Genomic DNA, 21,725 nt, shown 5'->3' with positions numbered 1-21,725 from the left:
CGGGCCCTGCCGGCGCTGCCGCCGGCGCACGCGGCCCCGCGGGGAGGCGGGGGGGTCCCGGCTTTACGCTCCGTGCATCGGAGGGGGGGCTCAGCAGCTGAGGGAGCGGGGGGACCCGGGGGGGGTTAGCACCTAATCTGAGGTTCGCTTCGCCCCAGAGCGGGGACGGGCAACGCCGGGCTCGCACCAAGGAAAGGGCTCGGAGCTCCGGGCTGGCACGCGGCCCCGTGCCGGAGAGCCGACCGGGACCGGGGCGGGGGCGTGGGGAGAACCAGTCTCAAAAATTCAAGCGAGACTTCAGTGGAGGGGGGGCGCAGAAAAAAAGAGTTATAAAAAGAGAAACTAAGAAGCTTAATAAATAACAGAGGGAGGTGAGAGAGGTGGGGGGGGAAAGCACAAAAAAGTCCGTTAATATTTAAATAACTCCATTTATAAAAAGGCAAATTGTTAAGAGCTCCCCCTCGTCGGGGTTGGTGTTTTTTTTTTTTTTTTTAGTTATCGATTTTTTTTTTTTAAATATTTTTGTAGCCAAAGTCAGTGCAAAGGAGTATAAAAGAAAAACCAACAGTTCCATGCCCTAAGGGTGGAGGGGCTGAGCTAGAGACAGAGGAAGAGTGAAGGGCGGGCTGGGGGGACGGGGAGAGGAGGGAGGGGGGTTTTTAGCCGACTTTATGCTCGCCCCGCACTATGTGGGAGGAGAACTCGTACCGGTCCTGGCTGTGGTAGCCACAGATGTTGCATTCGAAAGGGTCTCTGAAGCCGTGGCAGCCCATGTGGATGGTGAACATGACGTGGTCCAGGAAAAGGATGCGGCAGTGCTCGCACTTGAAGGCCCTGATCTGCTCCCCGTCCTCGTTGACCACCCGCAGGGCTTCTTTGGCGGAGCTGGGCGTGGAGCGGGCGGCCGGGGGTCCCTCCGGCAGCTTGGGGTCCTCTTTGGCGTAGGCTGGGCTCTGGCGGCTGCTGGCGCAGTTCCCCGCCGGCAGCTGCGAGCTCCGCTCTTCGTGGTTGCTCTCCGTGTCCGTCGAGTCCTGGCAGCCGTTGGCGGGCGACGCGCCCGGCTCCCGGCCCCGGTACACCACCTGCACCCCGTCCGGCACGTCCTCGTGCCCCTCGGCGGCCTCCCGGCTCCCCGGCATCTCCAGCCGGCCCGGCAGGGGCTGGATCTGGGTGTAGACGGAGCTGATGACGGGGGTGACTTCCGAGATGCAGTTTGTGGGGGGGAGCCGGAGGGGGCGAAGATGCTCCCCCCCCATCAGGGACAGGGAGCTGCCGTAGGAGGGGTCGAGGGGGTGGTGGGCCGAGACCACCTCCACGTCCTTCTCGAAGCCGGAGTTCACGTCGAAGGGGAGGTCCGAGAGGGCGAATCGCATCTGCTTCTCGCCTGCGGGAAGGAGAGCAGCGTCAAGAGCGAGGCAGGCTTGGTTTCGGGGCGCACCCCCCGGGCCCCCCCAACGTCCTCTCCCTCCCCAGCACGGCGCGCGAGCCCTGCCCCGTCCCAGGATCGCGGGGATGAAAGGCGCTGTGCGAACACCAGCCGCGTGCCCAAGTGCAGAGTCTCAGCTCCCGGGGGGTCCCGGCCGGGCGCTCGAGCCCCGCTCCAGCGGCCGGGGGCTCCCCCGCTCCCTCCTCTCTCCTGCCTGCCCGGGAAGCAAGGGGGGGGATCCCCTTACCCACGAATTTCTGAGGTGTCGATCGTTTCCGTTTGGTGAGGCTGTTCGCCAGCCGGTCAATAAACGTCGGCCGGTCGGACGAGGGGTGAAGCAGAGAGTCCGGCACTATCTCCAGGTCTCGCATCTCGTCACCTGGCAAGACAAGGGAAACTCGGTTCAGCCGGCAACCGCGGGACGGGGCGAGCGGGACGGGCACGCTGCGACCCAGGCCGGAGACTCCGCAGCCAGCGCTCGAGGCACGCCGCTCCTGCCCTCTGCTAGCCGGGACGGACCTGCGGAAAGGCTCCCGGGCTGCCTGCTCCAGGCCCAGAGCTTACCCCGTCGGTGAATCGGTCGCAGGGGAGCGCCGGCGGCCGGTCCGCCTCCCTTCTTCATCGAGCTGGGCCCGCTCCTGCCACTTTGGGGAAGAGGAGCCGGCTTCAACGGATGGAAGTGCCCTCGCTTTTCTTGCCGGCTCTCAACCCCGTCCTGGAGAGACCTGCCCTGCAGCGCTGCTGGCGAGGGCGGCTCCGCCATGCCCGTGCCCCACAGGTTACGGATCATCCGGTTACAGTGTCCGGGCAGCCTTAACCGGTGAACCTCGCCGTCAGCACCGGTGGCTCTAGAGGGACCAGGTCTGGCTCCCAAGAAGCCAGGAAGGCTCCGGCTCTGGTTCTTTGCCGGCGCAGCAAAGGCGGGGGGTCTGTCTGCAGGCTCCGAGGAGGAGCCAGGAGGAGCTTCCAAGGCACGCGGTGCCCGTCTCAGACACCTGCCCGCAGGGGTAAATCCCCTCCGTCGCGGTGCCGTAGCCGTGTTCTGTTACTTATGGGAAACGCTCGCGGTAGTTCTTGCACCAGAAATACGGGACGGGGGCGCGTTTCGATTCAGGGGGCTCTGAAATCCGGCCGGCGGCGAGGGGAGGAACCAGGGAGGTAACACTTTGCACTGGCAGAGGTTTGCGGCATTAACCAACGCACACGCATAGCACCTTTCATCCCACGATCGCCGGGGCACGGAGAGCTCCGGGGCTCACGCCCTCCCCCGCGTGACACCCCCCCTTTTCTAACGGGAAGGATGTCCCCGAAGCTCGACCCCCTCAGCCGGAGACGGCGCTGGAAAGCCAACTCGCGTGCCCGTTTCCCACCCTGCCGGGACCCCTCCTCGTGTCCCCGGAGCCAGGGAGGCGGTGGGGCTCCGGCCGCCCCGCGGCACTGACCTTGCTGGCCGGCCAGCGACTGCGGCTCAGTGTTCAGACTCTGCAGGTAGTTGTGGCACCGCTCCTTGTGCTCCTCCAGCGTGCTCTGCTGCTTGTAGCTCCGGCCGCAGTAGTTGCACTTGTAGGGCTTGCCGACGGTGGGGGAGGAGACTGCAAAACAGGCAAACCAGAGCCCGGCCGTAAGAACAGACATGGTGCCCCCGCCGAAGAGCCCGGGAAAGGGCTGGACGTGCGTCGATGGGAGAGAAAAGCAGCAGGAACAGGCTGACAGGGAGTGTCGCGGCGGGGCAGCGACCCTCCCCGACTGCCCGCCGCAGGGGAAGGACCCCTCGGGCACCTCTCGAGCACCAGCTTCCAGAGCTGGGAGCAAGAGCCACGACCCGCAGCTCCCAGCTTCCGCCTCAGCCTTCCCCCCGACCACCACCTACCCCAAACACAGCTCCCGCCCGCACCCCGGCAGCTCGCCTCCTCAAACGCCTGCCGGAGAGCCGCAGGAGGAGGGCTGGATGCTCCTGGGTTTTGATAGAGGGGGAGCAATGAAAATAAATCATAATTTGGCCAAACCGCTAAAGCAAAACGCCTCTGACCCGGCTTTTACCTACGTTCTGCTCCCAAGACAGCAGCAGCCGCCTGCCCACGTTGCACAGCTCCGGGTAACGCTCCCGCTGGAAGCCCCAGCGCCAAAGGCAGTATTTTGCCTTTGGCAAAAATTTTGCCGTTGCCCTTTGGAGGGCAGCTGGACCCCCCAAACTTTTAAACTTTTCTAAGCATTTCTTCGCCCTCCGTTGGCCACAAGGCGCTCGGCGGGCACCCGTTGCCGTGCGGAGCGTGCGCACCCCCCCGAGGTTCATAAGACACTCGCCAGACACGTTTTTATTCTCGTCCAATTTCCTCGCTTCTGACTGAACATCACCGAAGCCACCCAAGGTCGGCGTTCAGCCTTGCTGGCCGGCGACCACCAAAGGAGAGCGGCTGCCGCGTGCGGCGGAGCCGGCGGCGCTCCTCGCGGCGGACCGCGCACGCCACGTCGTCATCTGCGCGTTTTAACCCACAGGCTATTTACAGTGAAAAATCGTGACGCCTCCCGAGGGGAGATGGTATCTCTGCGCCCCGTCGCAGTTTCCATCGCGCCGCGAGGCTGCTGGCTGCGCAGGGGACGGGGAAACGCAAGTGCTGACACAGGGCTTTTGTGCCGCTCGCCGGGTGACTGCTAATTAGGTATAATGAGAGCAGTACCTGGGCGGCGGACCCGCCGACATCCTTCGGGCACCGGGGAAAGGGCAAGGCGGTCCCCCACCCCACGAAACAGCCTGGCAGGGGAAGAGGGACCCGCGGCCGCAGGCCGGTCCCACTCAGGTGCCTTTCGGGGGACGCAGCTCGTTAGGCAAGAAGATGCTAACGGGGAAAAAAAACCACAACCAAAACCACGCACGGGGAAGCTGAGCTGGGGGGGGTCTCCAGCCCCCTGCACACCCCCCGAGCACTCCACCAGGACAGAGACGCAGCCCCACGCGCTCCCTTCCGCCCCGGCTGTCGCTCCCACCCGGGAGCTCGCCTCCTGAAAAAAGGCGAGACAGCAAAGCACGGAGCCACGCCACGCCGGGGAGGGGGAACGCGGTCGCCCGGAGAGAGCCAGGGACCGTGGCCTCCGAGACAAGCCCGGGAGCCGCCGTGCCCTTCCCCTCCGACACCGCCCCACGGGGCGCGGAGGCTGCTTCTGGGAGTGGGGCAATGCCCCGAAATCGGACGCTTTTGGTGGAAGCCGGAGCCCACCGCCCAGGACGCGCTGGCAGGGGCGTCAGCCGGCCCCACGGCAGCCGCCTGCGTCGGGCGCGCCACGTCTGGCTCCGGCGCAACGCTCGGGGAGGAGCGTGCTGTCTGCCGCGAGCCGCCTGGACCAGGCTCTTTCTGTTCCTGTCAGATTTAAGGGGTTGTTTCGGGGTTTTTTGCAGCTTGTGGTTTAACCTTTAACTGCTTTTTAAAAAAACCCAAACCAACACATTTTCAGGCTGTAGGTGAATTCACATGTACCCCCGCGCCGGCTCTGACACCTGGATTCGTGTGAAGTGTTTTGCACTGCGGCTGGGAAGCGGGGCCGGCGCCTCCTCTTGCGACGCCGGTACCGGCTCCCGCCCAAACACCGCCGCAGCCTCAGACCGTGGCAGGAATGGGGAGACCGGCTGCGGCCGCGCATGCCGCACCCCTGCCCGGTCCCAGGCCGGCAGCTCAGCCGAGCCACGGGCAGCTGCGGGAGTCCAGGAGCCACCGTGGGTTTCACCACCGAAGCTCCGCATTGGAAATCAATGGGAAGAAGCCGATGACAAGTGCAAATCTCTCCTCCCAGCCCTCCCCAGGCAGCAGCACTGTCGCAGAGCAGCTGAATATTGGTTTACTCCAGTCCCAAGGGAGGCAAGGATGCCGCTAGCCACCGAGTACGAACACAAAAATGTGTGTTAGGAATTTACTCCTCAAATCTAGCAATTTAGATGGGAGAGCCTCGACTGCAAATTCCATTACATCTCATTAATCTCCATCACTCGCTCAGCTTTTAATGTTAAGAGATCCCCAAATGGCTCGGTTTTGTTATTCCTAAACAAAACCACCACCCAAACCCTGCGTGCGCTTCGCAAAGCTCCCAACAGCAGCGCTGGGATCGGGGTTGGCTTTCCAAGCTGGGAAGCTCCACGTGGATTCCCTGAAGATATTTCCTCAGGATCCAGCCTTCCTCTTCCCCGCCTCAGCCTGCGTTTCGGGGCTCTGGGGACAGGCAGCTGCCTGTGGCGCAGGGGCAGAGCGGGACACGGAGGAGCCTGGGACCCGGCTATCGCCTGACCGCGCCGGCACGGCTCCCTGGGGACACGGGGACCGAGCTGTCCTCCTGCCCACACGCCTCGGCAGCAAAGATCTCGCTGCCAGCATTGAGGCTCCTCCACGGCTCTGCCCACGCCGCAGCCGTGCACTGCCAGCACGGCTTCCGCTGGGCTTCCCCTCGCGGAAGGTCAGCTACGGCTCAGGGACGGGGTTTTATGGCGGCTGCAGGACGAGGAGGGAGGGTTGGCCTTGCGATCAGTCGCTTTTCCTTTGACTTCTTAGTCTGTTCTTTGAAAACGTCCTCATCTACCCACCAATACGTGCTCGTGCCTCAGACAGGCTCGGTCCATCCGTCACCTAACGTGAGCGAGAGGCTTCCAGCGGGCAACGAGGTCTGTCTGGGATCCCCGAAGTTCTTTGCCCATGTAACACCCAAAACGTGAGCACGGGGCAACGCTCTCCTCGCCGCCGGGCCCCACCGGGGGAAGTTTCTTCTGACCAAGTACAAGAAACAGAAAGGCTCCCCCCGAACAGACGCTCCGGGTTCGTTTATTTACTGGGCTGCGAAGCGGCGAGGACTACAAGGGAGCGAGGTCTCGGAGGAGCGGCAGCTCGTCTCCACTGTCCCGGGTGTGGGCTGCAGCTTCTGATCTATTTCAGAGCAAGGCAGCGTGTTTGATCTGGATTTTAATACCTCACTTTTTTGGACAGCACATCTTCCGAGATGAAAGCTCAGTGTCCCTCATGGGGACGGCGTAAAACGCACATGCCTCTAGTTAAGGCAGAGGGAGGGAAAGCCAAGCCCCGCTGCCTTCCACCCAGGCAGGGTAACCGGTAGATTTTCGCCTGTGAAATCCACATTAAACGAAGGTTTTCTTAGTAATTAGCTCCCATAAAGACTAATTTTTGTTTGATATGTGAGGGCTTGTCCCATTTCTGTGTCTCTTGATTGAAGGGCTCAAGGCGACCCTTTCCACACCTGGCAGCGGGGAGAGGTCGGCACGGCTCTGCCAAGGACCCACCTCTGGCGCCCGGCGAGGGTGAAGGCGGCGGACAAGGAGCAGCCTGAGAGGGGGATCTTGACCCACGAGAAGAGACACGACCAGGGAGTCCAGCAATGACCCTGCATCTCTGGGTCCGGACAGTTCGGGGCCCCCTGAAGCCCACGAGTTAGGAGAAAGCCCCCAGGAGCGCGAGGCAGGCTCGGAGCAGGGTCTCGCCAGCCACGGGAGCTGCTGCCACGAGGTGATGTGCAGCACGTGCCCCCAGATTCGGGTCCGCGCATCCGCCCGCACACACCTCTCGGCTGCCAGCGAGCTGGGGGTCCCAGAAGGGGCTCAGCCACCTAACGCCCCAAAACCCCACACCCCAACACGGAGGGGATGGGGAGGGTTTAAACAAAGCGAAGGACGGTGACCTTCCTGATGGGACTCTGCTCCAGACACAGCAGAAGATTTTTTTTTTTTTTTTTTTCCCCCAAAACCAAAATCGAGGATCCGTGCAGCTTCAGCGCGCCCGTCCCCTGCCAAAAACCCACCTGCTGAAGGTCCCCGGGCAGGGGCTCGTCAGCGACACGCTGCAAGGGTGCAGGTCAGAGCCGCCGGCACGGCGAGCTCGCAGCGGACGGCTGCCAAAGCCCTCCGCTCCGCCGCGCGGTGACGCCTCCCCGAGCCGATGCAGCGCTGCCCAAGATGGAGCTCGGCTCGGCGCCGGCTGAGCTGCGGCCGCTCGGAGCGGCCGGGGGTGGAGGGGAGGAAGACGGCTGATGCTGATCGCTCCAGACTGAAGGACTCGTAGGGAGAGCCGAAGGCCTCCGGGCGGAGCGGCCGAGGCTCAGCTGCTCCGAGCAGCCGCCGCGGTGACTCAATGCTTCGTGGGGAGCCGGGCTGCCACCGGAGCCTGGCTTTCCTCACCCTCCGAGCGGGGCGGCAGGAGACGCACACGCTCTTTGCGCTCTAGAGTTAATAGCAGCACGGTTTTTGCCTCCAACTACTGCCTTCTTGCTCCCCCCCACTTAGAGATAAGGAAGAACGGTGGGGAAAGGATTTCTTTGGCATTTCTCCCCATTAACTGGCAAAGCCCGAGGCCGCTAACCTCACCTCCTCCCCTGGGGCAAAACCAACTCTTTCCCGATCACCTCGGTATCAGAAATGCCACCCGCTGCCATACTCTGGCCAGGCTGGAGAACCGGACAAGAGACCAAAAAAGTTTTACGCTGAGAAGCAGCTTTGTCCCTCGGCAGCGGGGATGGCCAGAGGCAAAACGTAACGGATGGGAAACTCCTGCAAAGCCCCCAAATCTCCTCCCGCGCAGCCGCCAGGCAAGAACCAACCGCCCCGTTGCAGGCTTGGTGCCTTGCTCCAGGGCTCAAACCACCTGGATTCCCCTCCAGCATCTCCTGAAAAGTCTCAGCTGTGCATAGGAGATGTCAAACTCCCAACAGAAACAGCAAGGTGGGAAGATTCAGCCACAGCAAGACAGGAGCTTAAACGCAGAGCGCCTCACCCTCCGAGGGAGAAGGGCAGAAACTTAAAGAAAATCGAGGCACTCCGGCCAGGCTGCGAGGGGGAAGCAGGTTTCTGGGCTCCCGGGCAAGGCTGTGATGAGAACGGGCTCTGCAGGGGACAGGTTTCTTCCTTCGAGGAAGCACACGACGCTCATTTCCACGCAGCGCTCAAAAGGTTAGAGAGGAGAGAGTCACAGGTGTTCAAAGCCGCCTGCGTGAACTTTAAAAGCGCCGGCAGCACCGCAGAAACACGCTGGTACGCAAATCGAGGCAAAACGATCACAAACCAAGGGGTTTGCTGGCTGTACGTACTTCACTCCCACCCGTGGCCCCCGCCAGCTGTTACATCACGGAACCGGAGGGTGAAAACCGCATCTCAAATGTCATATTTTAAAAGGACAATGTCAAAACAACACACAAACAAAACCCCTCAGCGCTCGTTTTCACTGGGCAGGGCACACCCAAGGGTGGAACCTATCTTGACTCAATAAAATCTATTAAACATTTATCTTTATAAGAAAGAAACGCAATAACCCCCAGGAATGAGTGGAACACAGCGGCACAAAGCCCCGCGGGCACCCCTCCGGTCGGCAGAGTGCCCAGACCACTAACCAGACACCAACACAACCTCCCCCAGGCACACACTCTGCCCTCGGCGGGTCGGTGCCGCACCGCGACAGTGGCGTGGCGACGGCGGCAAGCTGGGAGCCAGCACGAGAGCGAGTTTGGCTGCTGTCGGTTGGGAGCTGCAGGCTGCCGCTTTTGGAAGCTGGGCTCAAACCCCTGGTTTTGTACCATCACCGCGTGTTCCCCCCCGCTTCCTCCCCTCCCCTCCCGTGGCCGGCCAGAGCTACCCACCGGAGTGCGTCCGCAGGTGGCCGGTGAGCGCATCCCTCCTGCGGCAGGCGTAGTTGCAGAAGGGACATTTGAAGGGCTTCTCGCCAGAATGTAGTTTGATGTGACGCAGGAGGTTTCCCTTCTGGGTGAAGGAGGCTCCGCACTGGTTGCAGTGGAACGGCCTTTCTCCTGCAAAGCCAGAGCAGCGGGTGAAACTCCCGATTAAAAGCGTTTTCCACGTCTGCGGAGGAGCAGCTCTCGAATCAACAGCCCGGGAGACCAGAAACGTTCATGAGTTCAGCAGTGCCGAGCACATCGGAGAGGGAAAGCCCGAGGTTAAGTACCAAACGCAGCGCTCTGGACGTGACCCCCACCCGGGGAGCGGCAGACCTGCTGCTGGAGGCCGGTCAGTGACGAGGAAGGACCAGCTACACGCGCCTCCCCGGACCTTTCCTCAGGAGCACCTTCTGGCCGCCATCACCGGGGTCAGCATCTTGGACCCGACACCCCTCTCCCGCGGCGCCTGTGCCCACCAGCCAACACCCGCTTGCCACCCAGCTTCAGAAATGTCCTTCCCTCGAGCCCACCCTGCCCCTGCCGCGGCAGCACCGGCGGCCTCGGGGCCGCCACTCACCGGTGTGGCTGCGCTTGTGCACCATCAGCACGTTGGGGCCGATGCACACCATGCCGCAGATGTCGCATTTCAGCTTGCCGTTGGGCAGCCGGATGCCCCCGGGGGAGTGCGGCTCCTGGCCCGTCCCGTCGCAGTAGCCCAGGGGCTCCGAGAGCGAGTCCTCCACGATCACGCTGTCGTCCTTCTCGAGCATCCGGTCATCCTGTGACAGCAGCCGGCTGGCTTCCTCATCGCTGTACATCTCCACCTTGATAGAGTTTGCTGCGAGGAGGCAGAAGGGATAAAACGGTCAGCAGAGGAAAAAAAACTCTTAAGTTAAAGAAGTTGGGAGCACAGCTGAGGCAAGGTTTACTCCTCAAAGAAATACCGTGATGCGTTACGTGATTTTTTTTTTGCAATAAATGCATGTCTTCTTATTTTATTGGCTGCTCAAGAACCGACATCAAACGCGGATCGCACGAGGCTACGGGCTGGATGGCTTGTCTGCACACCCCGAAGATTACTGCTCTGCACCCCGCCTTGCAAGGCGACCGACTGAAGGAAAAAACATTTAGTTCCCTGGATTCAAAAGGCAGAGGGGGAAAGAAGAACCACCCGTGCTTTTAAAGTACTGCAGAGGAAGCAGAAGACACCAAATCCTGACTCTCTGAACCAGCAAAGGCTCCAAATCCACTGGCAGAGAGGGCCCGGCGCGAGTCTCGGCTGGCCGGTACATCTCGGCTCACTGCAGAAGCCACCGCTTCACTGCAAATTTTCAACTTTGCTACAAGACCTGGGATCCACCAACTATCTAAAGGCACAAAAGAGAAACCGAACAGGATGGTGCTGCCCGAAACCCCCCGCCCCGGCCCCAGGCACGCCGATCGCTGCCTCGCCGGCAGCCCTGGGTGCCCGGGCTCGGGCCGGGCTCCCCGCAGGCAGCTCTGCCTCTTCCCCTTCCCTCAACCGCCGCAGAGGCTGTGGGAGTCGTGGCAAAGGCAGGGAGGGGACGAGCACGCAGACACCCGTGGGGTGGCGTTTGGGCACCGAAAACCCCCAGAAAGCTGGTGCGAAACTAGGGAGATGGATGGGAGCGATGCCAGGGACCAGGGAAAGGTCCCACAGCCGCGGGCCGGCGGCTGCCGGGAGTAGCTGCCCTGCGGCATTTCTGGCCCAGACGAGCAGAGAGAGGGCAGGAGCCGGAGGAACCGCGCTCAAGAAGCCCACCAAAGCCAGGCAGCGGAGGGGCGCGGGGCCAAGGCAGCAGCAAAGCCCCAGGGTTTCCCTCCCCACCGCTACCTTTCCTTCCTCCTGCAGCATCAGGAGCGGAGGCTGGCGAGAGGATGCGCCAGCCCTGACCTACATTCCCGGCTGCTCTAATGATCTGTGGAATGCCACAAATCAAACACTCCCCGAGACAACGGCGACCGCTCCGCTCCCTCCGCTGCCAGCAAGCCACAGCCCTGCGGGGACCGGGAGAGGGAATGACGGGGGAAACCTCTCCCTCTCCTCCCTCCACTACCTCCTGATGAACTCGTCCACCCAGATCCTGCACGCTCCCTCCCTCGGCCAAGCGTCCGAGCGGTCGTCCCACCTCGCGACGCCAGCTGCACCCTCCGCTCGAGGGAGGACTGCCGCTGGGACGCCCTCAGCCTCGGTGAAACGTCGCCTGTTTGGAGCGCCAGTCTTTAAATGATCAAATTGGAAAGTTTCCTCCCACTTTAAGCTATCGCCAGCAGCCGGGAGCGAGAGGGAATCCCATGGGGAGGCTCCCCAGCCGGGCGCAGCCGCTCCTCGGCCGATCACACCCGCTACCTGCTCCCGTAGCGCTGGTCCTGGCGGGCGGGAGGAAGACGACGATGAAGTCAAGTCGAATCCAGGTCACCCACATGGCCACGCACCAAGCCCACGGGCTTAAACAAAATATTTACAGAATCCCTTTAAATATCAGATTCTTATTTCTTCCATTTAAAGCAGGAGGCTCTTCCCAATCCCTTAAGAGGAGAACTGTGGGGGCTGGAGGAACTGAACTTTATATACACAAAGGAGACTCTGCTGCTGCCCGGAGGGTAGGAGATTGCAGAGTCCAAGCTGCCTTGTGGAGACAGGCGTGAGAACGGAGCAGACTGAGAGCAACCACACAGAAATCCCAGCAGCTTCCAGATCTGGTGCTGACTCGACCCCTGGGGCTCGTTCAGCTCTTTGTGAGAGCGTGAATGCTCACCCACGGTCCGGGGACGCCTGCGGCACGCCAACAGATGCAGCGTACCAGCCGAGGGGATTTGAGAAAACCTTGGTAAGGTCCTGGGTACCAAACCCTCCGGAGGATTTGACCTTTAAAACCTGGGGGGGTGTCTGAACATCGGCTGAGGCAGGGACGATCCTTCCCAGTGGGCGAGCAGGAAGGCTTTGGGTCGCTTACCGGGCAAGGAGGACGCACGAACACCGGAGAGCGGAGATGGCCGCAGCGAGACGGTCCCAGTCCCGGGAAGACGCGCGCCTCCCGCTCCCCCGGGAACGGCAGACACGCAGCCCCCGAGGAGCCAGGCCACGCGCTCGGAGAGGAAAGCTCCTCTTCCGCGCCGCCTTCGACGCGGCGGGCAGGAGGGCTCTGGCTCTTCCCCAGAGCTAGGTACAGCTTCGCAAGTGGGGATTAACAAGGAGCAGCAGCGTGGAAGCGATTCATCCGAGACTGCGTGAGGTTTATTGCCGGGTGAAGAGCCCAGGAATTCTGGCTCTGGCTCCGCTCCTTCCCTTCCTGGATCCTCGCGGCAGACAATGCTGCCTTCCCAGAGAGGCTCCAGGCAACGTGAACTGTGCATACACCCGGCCTTGGCAATCGGAGGCACTTTCAGACCGTCTGCTGAGCCACTGGCCAAAGCCACCGCCGGCTGCAGACCGGGAGGAGACTCTGCGGCTGAAGCATTCTTGCGGGGGGAGCAGGACTTTATTTATGTGCTGGCCGGTGCCACCGCGCTCCCCTGGGAGCATCCAGGAGACCCAGCGCAAACAGACGCCTCTGTGCACAAACACGAAGTGAAAAGCTCCTCTCTCGGCGGCGGGAGCTGCCCGGATGAGTTGACGTTTGCTGCACTTTGATTTTCTGGTTGATTTTTTGTGTGTTTTTTTTCTCCCGTTCCCCCGGGGACTTATTTTTTTCCTGGGCATAGAAGGGAGGCCAACTATTGTTCTGTAATTCTCCTTTCAGAACCAATGCAGAGTCCGGTCTCACTGGAGGGAAGTCTCTGCTGGCAGAACAGGTTATATAATATTCTTGCTCCTCTGGGGCACGATGCTTGCTGGATGAACCAGCTGTGAAGTCAAGTCAGATCAGAGGCAATACCATCACTAACACCCTGCTGTTAAAGGGGAAGGGATCGTTATTGTCCTTTCAGTCAGTCCACGTGCTCAATTCCTTTTGCTTCTGATCAAGCGAAAAGGCTGCGTTACATCTCAGAACCGTCCTCCGCGAAAAAGCCAAGATTTCATTTCTTTGCAGAGCTTCTAAGCGTTTTTATAGGGCAAATGTATAATAAATAGCAAGTAATAAAAGGGAAAAATGGCAACAGAGCTAATTCACAACGTTGCCCCTTCTGAAAACGCAGTGTTTGGGTTTTTTTTTATCCTGGTTCAGAAAGAGCAACCTTCAAAGGCCAGAACCTAACCAGAGGCGTCCCAAGCACCTAACGGCTGGAAGTCCGTGCGGGCAAATTACGAGGGAGTTTCTCCGCTACGGAAAAGCAATAGGCAATCGCACGCTGGAAGCCGGGAGACAGGGAAGATCAGAGCGGTGCCGGTCTTTTTGGTGTTGGTTGAGTCAATCTGGTAGAGGCGGCCCACCTGTCAGCTCTCGAATAGCGAGCGCGCAATTCAGAGCGGGACTTGCCAACTTGTCTTGTCTCAGCGCTCCTTTTCACGCGTCAACACGACTTAGTGGCTTGTACGGCCCATGGAAACTTGACTGCTGCCCCGAGAAGGCCGCGATGTAAATAGCGTCTCCGCAAGTTAAGCGCGTACCCGCCGTACCGAGCTCATCCGGGGCCACGCCGTTCCTCAACGCACAAGGGAAATGTCACGTTTCTCATCAATCACCAGTGAGCGATGGGAGCGGACGGCGTGCCAGGACGAGGGACAGGCTGTGACAACTCTGAAGTCGGACCTATTTTACCGGGGGAGGTTCTTAAATGTAACTGAAAAAGCAGTTTCATTCATTTGAAATAAAACCCAAAGAATTCCATCAGTAGACAGGGAAGGAGATAGAAGGCTTCATGCTGGGCACCAGAGATTCCCCACACCGGTCCCGTTTCTGGATTAGCTCCCTGCCAGGTGCCGGCCACCAGCTCGGCCGATGGCACGCTGCCGGGCGAGAGCGCGTGGGGACAGAGGCACAACCGGGCAAGACCTCAGTGGGCACGCGCCCGCTCTGCGAGGTGACCAGGGCTGGCAGCAGGGGAGCTTCCCAAGGAGCTGCCTTCCCCCTCTTCCACTCTTTTCTTGGCGCGGGGAGCAGGCAGAAAGGACAGAGAGACACGATGGCAAAGCTGGTGCCCGCACAAAACGGCACCGGCAGCGGCAGGCGAAGGCTGGGAGCTGGTGGCGTGTTTCATCGCCCTGCGGCACTCCCGGGGAACCCGAAGACGCCCAGGGGCTCCTCGAATCCCCCGCAGCTGCACAAATAACTTCCCAACAGACTCATTCGTGTAGAGGCAGGGGTCTGCTGCTACGTGAACCGCTGTGCACGCCGCGGACTGCAGCTGCCCCAGCTACTACACGAGAGGAAGCGGAACGGCTTCTCAATTCCCACACAGCCTCCTAGACAGATATAAAACATAACTTATTCCAAAGCAACCAGTGGCCCCTCTGGAGCTGTGATCGTTAGCAGTCTGGAACACGCAGCTGCTTGGAAGTCAAGGTGAAAGTCACAACCACAAGGAAAGACTCCGAGTCCTCGGCATCACCACAGCCGACTCGAAAAACTCCGGGCTCAGCAACAGCCGGTGCCCAGGATCAGTAACGGGGCAGCTGCTCCGCGTGGAGACCGACGCAGGGTTTTATCCTCTTCGGTTGGAAAACAAAGAGTCAGACTCGGAGAGAAATCTGTCACAGCGGGAAGTCAGAATTTATGTCACGCCTGAGAGGGTGCAGGGTCTGGGGACAAAACAGGCAGACCTTGGCGTGGCTTTTTTCCGTGAAGTCGGCGTACTCACCACTGAGAGAGCGGCTCGGGGAGGAGTGCTGGCTGTTGGGTGTGCTCACCGTGGGTCCCACGATCGCCGAGCTGAACTCCTTCTCCAGAGAGGAATCCCCACTACCTTTGGGAGGAGGGAAACACAAGTGAGTGACGCCTGAAGCACAGCTCATGGGTTTGCACTGGCTTCACCCCGCCAAGCCCCCTTCCCGGCACCGCTGCTTTGGAAAGGGGCTGCTGGAGGACACGGCTTTTACACCAAGGGCACCGTCTGCCACGCGCACCAGCACGGTGTCAGACGGGGGCTCAGCTGCCGAGACCTCCTCGGACACAACAGCCCCGAGCCAGCGCCGTGCCGACGGCAGCAGCCGCTTTGCTCTCCTCGCCAGCTTGCAGAGAGGTTGCAGAAGGGCAGAGGGGTGGGCACGCCGTGCCGGCGGGCGCTGCGGGAGCTCCGGCCGGCACTGCAGTGCCAAGGTGTGCCAGCCGGCGGGGAGCCAGGCGGCCCCCCGCCCCCAAGCACCAGTCCTCCACCTAACCCCCCCGTGCCCTGACCTGCCAGGCTGTCCCCCATGCTCTGCCCAGGCGAGCGGGTCCCTTCGCCAGGCTCCGGGGTCCCCCTCCCCGACAGTCCCTGCTGAAGTGACAATTCCCAAGCCGATACTCGCATCCCTGGGAAGCCAAGCCCACCCCGGACGGACCCTTGCAGTCCCTGGAAACAGGCCCTTGCCCACTCAGGCTGGAAAGTGAATTCAGCGAGGTAGCTGCCTACCAGATCACCTCAAGCCCACGGCATTTGCGCGGCAGCCTAGACTCATTTTTTCCCCTTTGGGGGCTGGCAGGTTTCTGTTCCGGCAAGACCTGCCAGCGCACAGACAAGCCCCGGTCCCCTGCCGCCCTCCCCACCGCACGCCCGAGAGCCGGGCAGCCGCCCGCAGTGGCCGCTCCTCGGTGATGCCACGAGGATGGGGACGGCGGAGTTTCATGATGGAAAGCGCAGAAGCTCCGTGAACGCCTTTAGCACAGCTGGGAATGTTATTTCTAAACACTGGCATCTGGAGAAACTCTTCTCTCGGTGCTCCCCGAGCCCAGTTCATCCCATTGTCTGATGACTACGAGGACGCTGAGCTCGTCAGCCTTGCTGAGCATGGGAATCATTTATGGTTCCTGCCCTCGGTGAGACAGCATCTTCTAAACCGCTGCTCGACCGAGACCAGGCTGGGACGCCCCAGCAGCATCCTCGCCCTCCCCAGCTCCCCGCGGCAGCACTGCAAAGAGGTTTTCTTTGCTCCTGGGGTCACAGCGGGAGAGACTTCGGAGGACCCTTCCCTCTCCCCTCCCCACGCTTCGGTGAGGCTGGCAAGCTGCCGCCAGCGCGTTTGACTCGCGCGAAGCCCACGTGTGCTGCCAGCCACGGCAGCAGAGGTTAACGGGAAGGCTGAACAACGAGCCCCGTGGAGGAAGGCACCCTGCTGCCGAGGGGGAGCTAGCCCTGTGCGTTACTCTGCAGGCCGGGGGCACGTCCTGCAGCCCAAAAACCAAACGGCCGCTGCGTGGGGCGAGACCGACCCTCTCAAAGGGTCTCGGTACGTCACGAGCGGCGTCCTGAGCCTACCTCGCCGATACTCGCTTCCACGGGCACCTCGAGGGGGCCAGGCCTTTGCTTCCCTCGCCCCGCTGCCAGCACGGGGGATTTCAGACGCCTGTAAATCACCCTCCAGAGTCAGTCCCCCGGCCCCGCGCAGCCCCTGCACCCCGTCTCCTCCGCACACAGAGAGCCAGCGGAGACGGCACCGAGTTATTTCAGGATCCTTCCCCCCCCCGCCGCTCCCGTTTCACTCGCGTTATTCTACCTTGCTGGAGATACCCTGGAGTGTTATCACAGCCAACTCCTTGGAAACAGCGCTGGAGCCCAGGCTGCGTGTGCATGTCTGCGTCGCTGGCAGGGCGCACGCAGCCACTCACCTTCCAGGAAGAGCAGATTCCTGGAAGCGAGGGAAACGACCGTCATTTTACAGTCAGGCGGCACGGCGAGCGGGAACGCGGGCTGCGCCGCTCCCCGCTGCGGGGACACGCGGCCGCAGCCCTCGGAGAGCACGGAGCCGCGCCGAGCCAGCCGGGGACGACGCTCTAAGGAGGGAGAGGAGGGATCGGGCAGGGGACAGGGGACCAGGGATGCCGCGGGGTCTCTGCTCTGCCCTCACAACGCAGCCCTGGGGGCTCAGCGACCGGGCACAGGACCCGAAATATCGGTGGGAAATAGAGGATCCGGTGACCAGAGGGAGAACAGCATCGTCCCCAGCGTCAGCCTACAGTCAGGCGATGGCTCATTTGGGCTCCGACCCTCCTGCATCCGTAAGGACAGGGACACCGCAGCCTCAGCCCTCAGCTCCAGAAACGCAGCAGCAACGTCTCGTGTTAGACCCCCCCGGCTACCCGGCCCGTCCGGACCTGGAGCATGCCAGGGCCCGGCAGCTCCGGAGCGGATGCTCAGCCCAGAAGAGAGGCACCTCACGCCGTCCCAGCACTCCACGTGCACCAGCGCATCCGTATTGAACGGCCAGAACGCGCTGGAGTTGCAAGGAATTTTTTTAAGCAGCGTTTCCAGGTGAGCTCATCTTGGTGTGCAGTTCCCACCCGACAAAAAAAGACCCTCTTGGTCCCAGATTTAACCCTGAAGATGCGGTCAGGGCTCACTAACAAAGCACCTGGGCGATGATGACCGCAGGAAGGACCACGCTGCAGCCTGCTCCCAGCTACTGCCAATCTCCCATGTACTGGAGAAAGGTTAAAAACCCCAAACTAAAATTCAAGTTAAACATTAAAGAGAGAAAAAAAAAAAAAAAGAAAAACCAAAATTTCTCCTCGGTCCCTTCAAGCATGAAGGCAGGGCACGGCATCCCGTTCTCAGCTCGAAGCTCAGCTCCTCTGCCAGCCAGCTTCATCCTCCAGATCCCAAAGGATCCTTTTTATCCCAAAGGATCCCCAGTCTCCTCCTGACTGGAAGCACCAAGGGATAACCGAGTTGGTTTTCCTTGGTGGCCAGCCCGCCCCAAAACAGGCGTGGGGCCAGCGTGAACCGCGCGAGCAAGGCCACCCCCTCGCGCTGCTGAGAGCCTCTGCTCCCCTGGGAGGGATCGCTGTCGAACCCACGCAGCCCGCACGGACCTCAGCCAGGACCCCCGCTCCGAATCACCCCCGTTCCCCAGGGACGGGGTTTTTCCCTCCACGCAGCAGTGGGGCTGACACCGGGACCCCCGAAAACAGCTCCCGCGAGCGGCTCGCGGCCCCGTCAGGTGGGCTGGCTGCCCACTGCCGACAGCGAGAGCTGAAGCACTCTCCACTCCTGGGAGCAACCGGCGCCTGGTTTCAACGGTCTCGCGGCAATTTCCCTCCCTGATAACTTTTCAGACTTGAGATTTCAGGAAATATTGGGTCACATTTCATTTGCTCTAAAAAAACAAATGGAAACCTGAACGTCACGCAACTGACGGCTCGTCTGTCTGTAGCCCAGTTATCCAAGGGGCGGGCGGCGTTCAACCCTGCTCTCGGGTGCCCGGTACCCAAATAAAAGAGGGTAAATCGGAGAAGACGTGGGCTGTTCTGGGGAGCAGAGCGCGGGGGGGATGGCCTGAAAACATCCCCCGTCTTCCATCGGCCTGCGACGCGCACGCGCACCGCCGCAACGGCGCGGAGGCAGCCCTGCGAGGGTGCTGGGCCACCCCAGGGAGAGCGGCTGCGGGACGAAGACCTGACCCCAGCCCGCCCGCGCGGGGCACCCTCGGGCTGCGGCGGGGTGGCTGACCGGGCGGCCCTGCTGCCTCGTCCGGCGTGGGGGCCGCGGCGGCTCGGACACACCAAGGTGCTCGACCCTTCTTACCGTCTGCCAAGCGGCGATGCCGCCCAGCCCGCGGGAGCGACGCAAGCGAAGAGCGCAAAGCCGTTCTCTGCGCAGCCCGAGCACCGGCGGCGTGGGTCGAGCGCCTACAGAAGGCCCCACGGCCTGAGGAGCTGCCAGCCGAGGGACCGGCACGCGGCACGGAGAGGTCTCTTGCCCGCCTCCACCTTGCTTCTACCCCCTCTGCGGTAACGGCTCTGTCTCTACCAGAGCTGTTTCAAAACTGACTTATTTTCCTGTGAAGAACTCAAAGGAGAAAAAGTATTTCGCATTCACGAAGAGTTTCCGGGCTACTTGACGAGCGCGAGCTTTTTCTTTTTTTTAAGAGTTCGTTTAATTAAACATATTTCACAGAAACAAGTTTCGAGAGCTCTGCTGTTCGCTTCCTCCGGTCGCATCAGACCAGCGGCAGCTCAGCCACCTGAAGCAGCTAACTGGCAGGCCTTGACCCTGACCCTGACCTTCCCAAGGCCAGGCAGACAGGCTGGGCAGCACAGGCTTCGCTCCCCAGGTCCTGGGGAACTCAAGAGAACCCACCCTGGCCGGGACGGCCCCGCAGAGCTCCCGTAACGCTGCTCTTCCCCTCTCCCGTCCTTTAACCGTTCCCCTTCCCGCCCAGGCTCCAGGAGCTGCTTAAACCTCAGCCCCCCAGGACTTCCCGCACTGACAGCTCACGTGCACCCGAGGGAGATTCAGGCTGAACCGAGGGAGAGGGGCTTTCGCCGCTGCCTCTTTCCAGACCCTCTTTCCAGGCGGCTCGCGGGGAAACACGGGCCAGCCGCTGGGACCGTGGGGAAAGGGAAGAGCTCACCCATGGGAGTCCCCGAGGAAAAGCAAAGCCGCAGCTCCGCAGGCGACATGCAGCTCCGAGCCGAGCGCTCCCACGCACCCCAAACTCCGCCGGAGGACGGCGGCGAGTGCGGGCGGACGCGGCTCTGCCGAGCGGGAAGCCGAGAAAGCAGCCGCGTTCAGCGGGCAGCCGCCTTGGCACGATGTGACCCGCCAACTTCAGGGAAGCATTTTGTTACTTAGCAGAGGCATCCTGGCAGCCAAAATCCGCGCGGCGAACCGCGGCGAGCGCCTTGAGAAGAGCCGAGCGTCTAACCTGAGCAGGGATCCTCCGGGGATCGGAGGAAACCTTCATAGAAAGAAGGAGCAGACAATAACTCCGAGGATGAACTTTGTCAGAAGGGGCAAGATGTAACGCGATTCATGCAGAGGGGCGTTGCGCAAGGGCCCCCGCGCAGCTCTGTCAGCGCACCAAGTCCTGGCCACCACAACCGCTCGTTAGAACAGCCGGGGTCCTCTCTGCCTTCCAACGCGCTTCAACTCCTGACCTCCATCCCCGCTGAGCCATTCATCCCCGGCACCCCCCGGCTCCGCCGGCTCGCAGAGCCCGGCTTCAGTAATGGCGAGAGTTTCTTCAGGCTTTGCCACTGCTAAATCTGCATCGGCTCTTACCCTAATCCCCCTCCTCCCTCGAGCAAAGACGGACAAACCGAGGGGTTTTCACGCTGCAAACACCAGACCCCCAGCGGTAAGAACAAATCCCACCGAACGCTTTCACCGACAGCCCGTACCGGCTGCGAGCCAGGTTTCTGCAGGCGACCAGATAATCTAAACCCCCCAGTGCCCCTGGGGTCCTCTCTGGAGATGGTCACTGGGGCTGTGACCCCCAGCACGGCAGCTCCGGTCTGTGCTACCCCGCCGGTTACAGAGCGGTCCGGCACGCCAGCAGCTTCCGGCACCACGATCTAGGCCAGCCCCACGCCGCCTCCCCCTCTCCCCACGGAGATTCCACGGCTTGGCCCCTGGAACTCAGCCTGGGTTTAACCTCAACGCACGCCGACACACAACAGCGCTGGACTTGGCGAGGCGCGCGGCTGAGGTCACCCGCGGGGGTCTTGAATATCGCGCTGCTCCCAGTCGCGGGGTCGGCATCACGCGTTCGGCGTACCGGAGCGCGGGACTAAAACACCCGTTTCATGAGCGCAGCCGGGAGCCCTAAAGGAACGACCAAGCTCCCCCAAGACCTTTCGGCGCTGGGGCTGCGCAGCCACCGCTGGAAATACATTTTCCTTCCAGCTTGCGGCGAGGCTTGAAATTTTGAAGTTCCACCTGCAAGCGCCGGCAGCCACTCACCAGATCAGCAGGCGAGCACGTGAACTGCCAAGGCTCAGCCTAGGCACCGTTTTTTAAATTAGCTGTTTATTATGCCGTGGGCATTAACGCTTCCCCGATACTTAACAAAACACGCTGATGTGCTGAATACTGTTCCTCAATGCTTAACCTGTGATGGCGACAGCAGCACAGCCTCGGGCAAAGCAACCGAGTGCAGGACAGCTTATAGCCAGAGGATGAGACTGAGCACCTTAAAACGTTAGCAACCCAAAATAGCTGGCAAAAATCAAGATCAGACATACCAGATATGTAAGATCGTCCATTACAGTCTTCTATATCCATCTTTAAGGTACTTTGCTGAAAGAGAAAGCAGAGCTCAGTCAGAGTTAGCCTCCAGAAGCTGCTCGGACTCCTCCTCCAGTAAAACTGCCCAACAGCTTCCCGGAGCCGATGAGTTACTCACCCCAAGTTCCTTTAAAGCTGCTTTGCAGCCCTGGGCTTAACACCGTCAACACCGACCTCACCACCAACGCCAGCGCACCACGCTGATCCTCCCCGATCCCAGCGGCGCTTTCCAGGCGCTCCTCTTGGAGAGCGACCGCCAACGCCAGCAGCAAGCGGTGGTCCCAGCAGCGAAGCTGCGACGCCGCGGACGAACGCGGCGGTGAGCGCGGAGGGTTTCGTCGCCCCGCGCGCAGACCATCGCCACCACAGCGCTGCGGCGTGCGCGGGAAACGGCGTCAGCTCTTAATGCCAAACCTGGGGCGCGCGGAGCGGGCAGAGAGGGGAGAAGAGCGGCTGCCAGCTCCCTTGGGACAGCCAAGAGCTGGAGAGTCTGTGCAGACGGACAGACGGCCGCTGCCGCAGCCCCGGGCAGCGAGGC

General features: G+C 61.4%; 1 protein-coding gene across 3 annotated transcripts; it reads right to left on the bottom strand.

Annotated features, from left to right (window-relative positions):
• Positions 1–355: 355 nt before the first annotated feature.
• On the bottom strand, positions 356–21,199 carry IKZF4 (IKAROS family zinc finger 4; the record flags this gene model as incomplete). Of its 3 annotated transcripts, XM_082011931.1 has the most annotated exons (8): positions 356–1,384; positions 1,674–1,805; positions 2,869–3,018; positions 9,044–9,211; positions 9,657–9,917; positions 14,843–14,947; positions 16,677–16,808; positions 21,145–21,184. In XM_082011931.1, the coding sequence occupies 8 exons, from the start codon at positions 21,182–21,184 to the stop codon at positions 660–662; spliced, it is 1,713 nt and encodes a 570-aa protein (XP_081868057.1). In that variant the 3' UTR covers positions 356–659. The 3 variants fall into 3 exon arrangements, with proteins under 3 accessions (XP_081868057.1, XP_081868059.1, XP_081868058.1); XM_082011933.1 differs by lacking the exon at positions 16,677–16,808 and having other exon boundaries at positions 14,843–14,943; positions 21,141–21,199; XM_082011932.1 differs by lacking the exon at positions 21,145–21,184 and having other exon boundaries at positions 14,843–14,943; positions 16,785–16,834.
• Positions 21,200–21,725: the final 526 nt, after the last annotated feature.

Source organism: Phaethon aethereus (genome assembly GCF_964289735.1).
Source record: "Phaethon aethereus genome assembly, chromosome: 29".
NCBI classification, from domain to species: Eukaryota; Metazoa; Chordata; class Aves; order Phaethontiformes; family Phaethontidae; genus Phaethon; species Phaethon aethereus.
The sequence above is the reverse complement of the archived record's forward strand: the minus strand, read 5'-3'. Positions and strand labels throughout refer to the sequence as shown.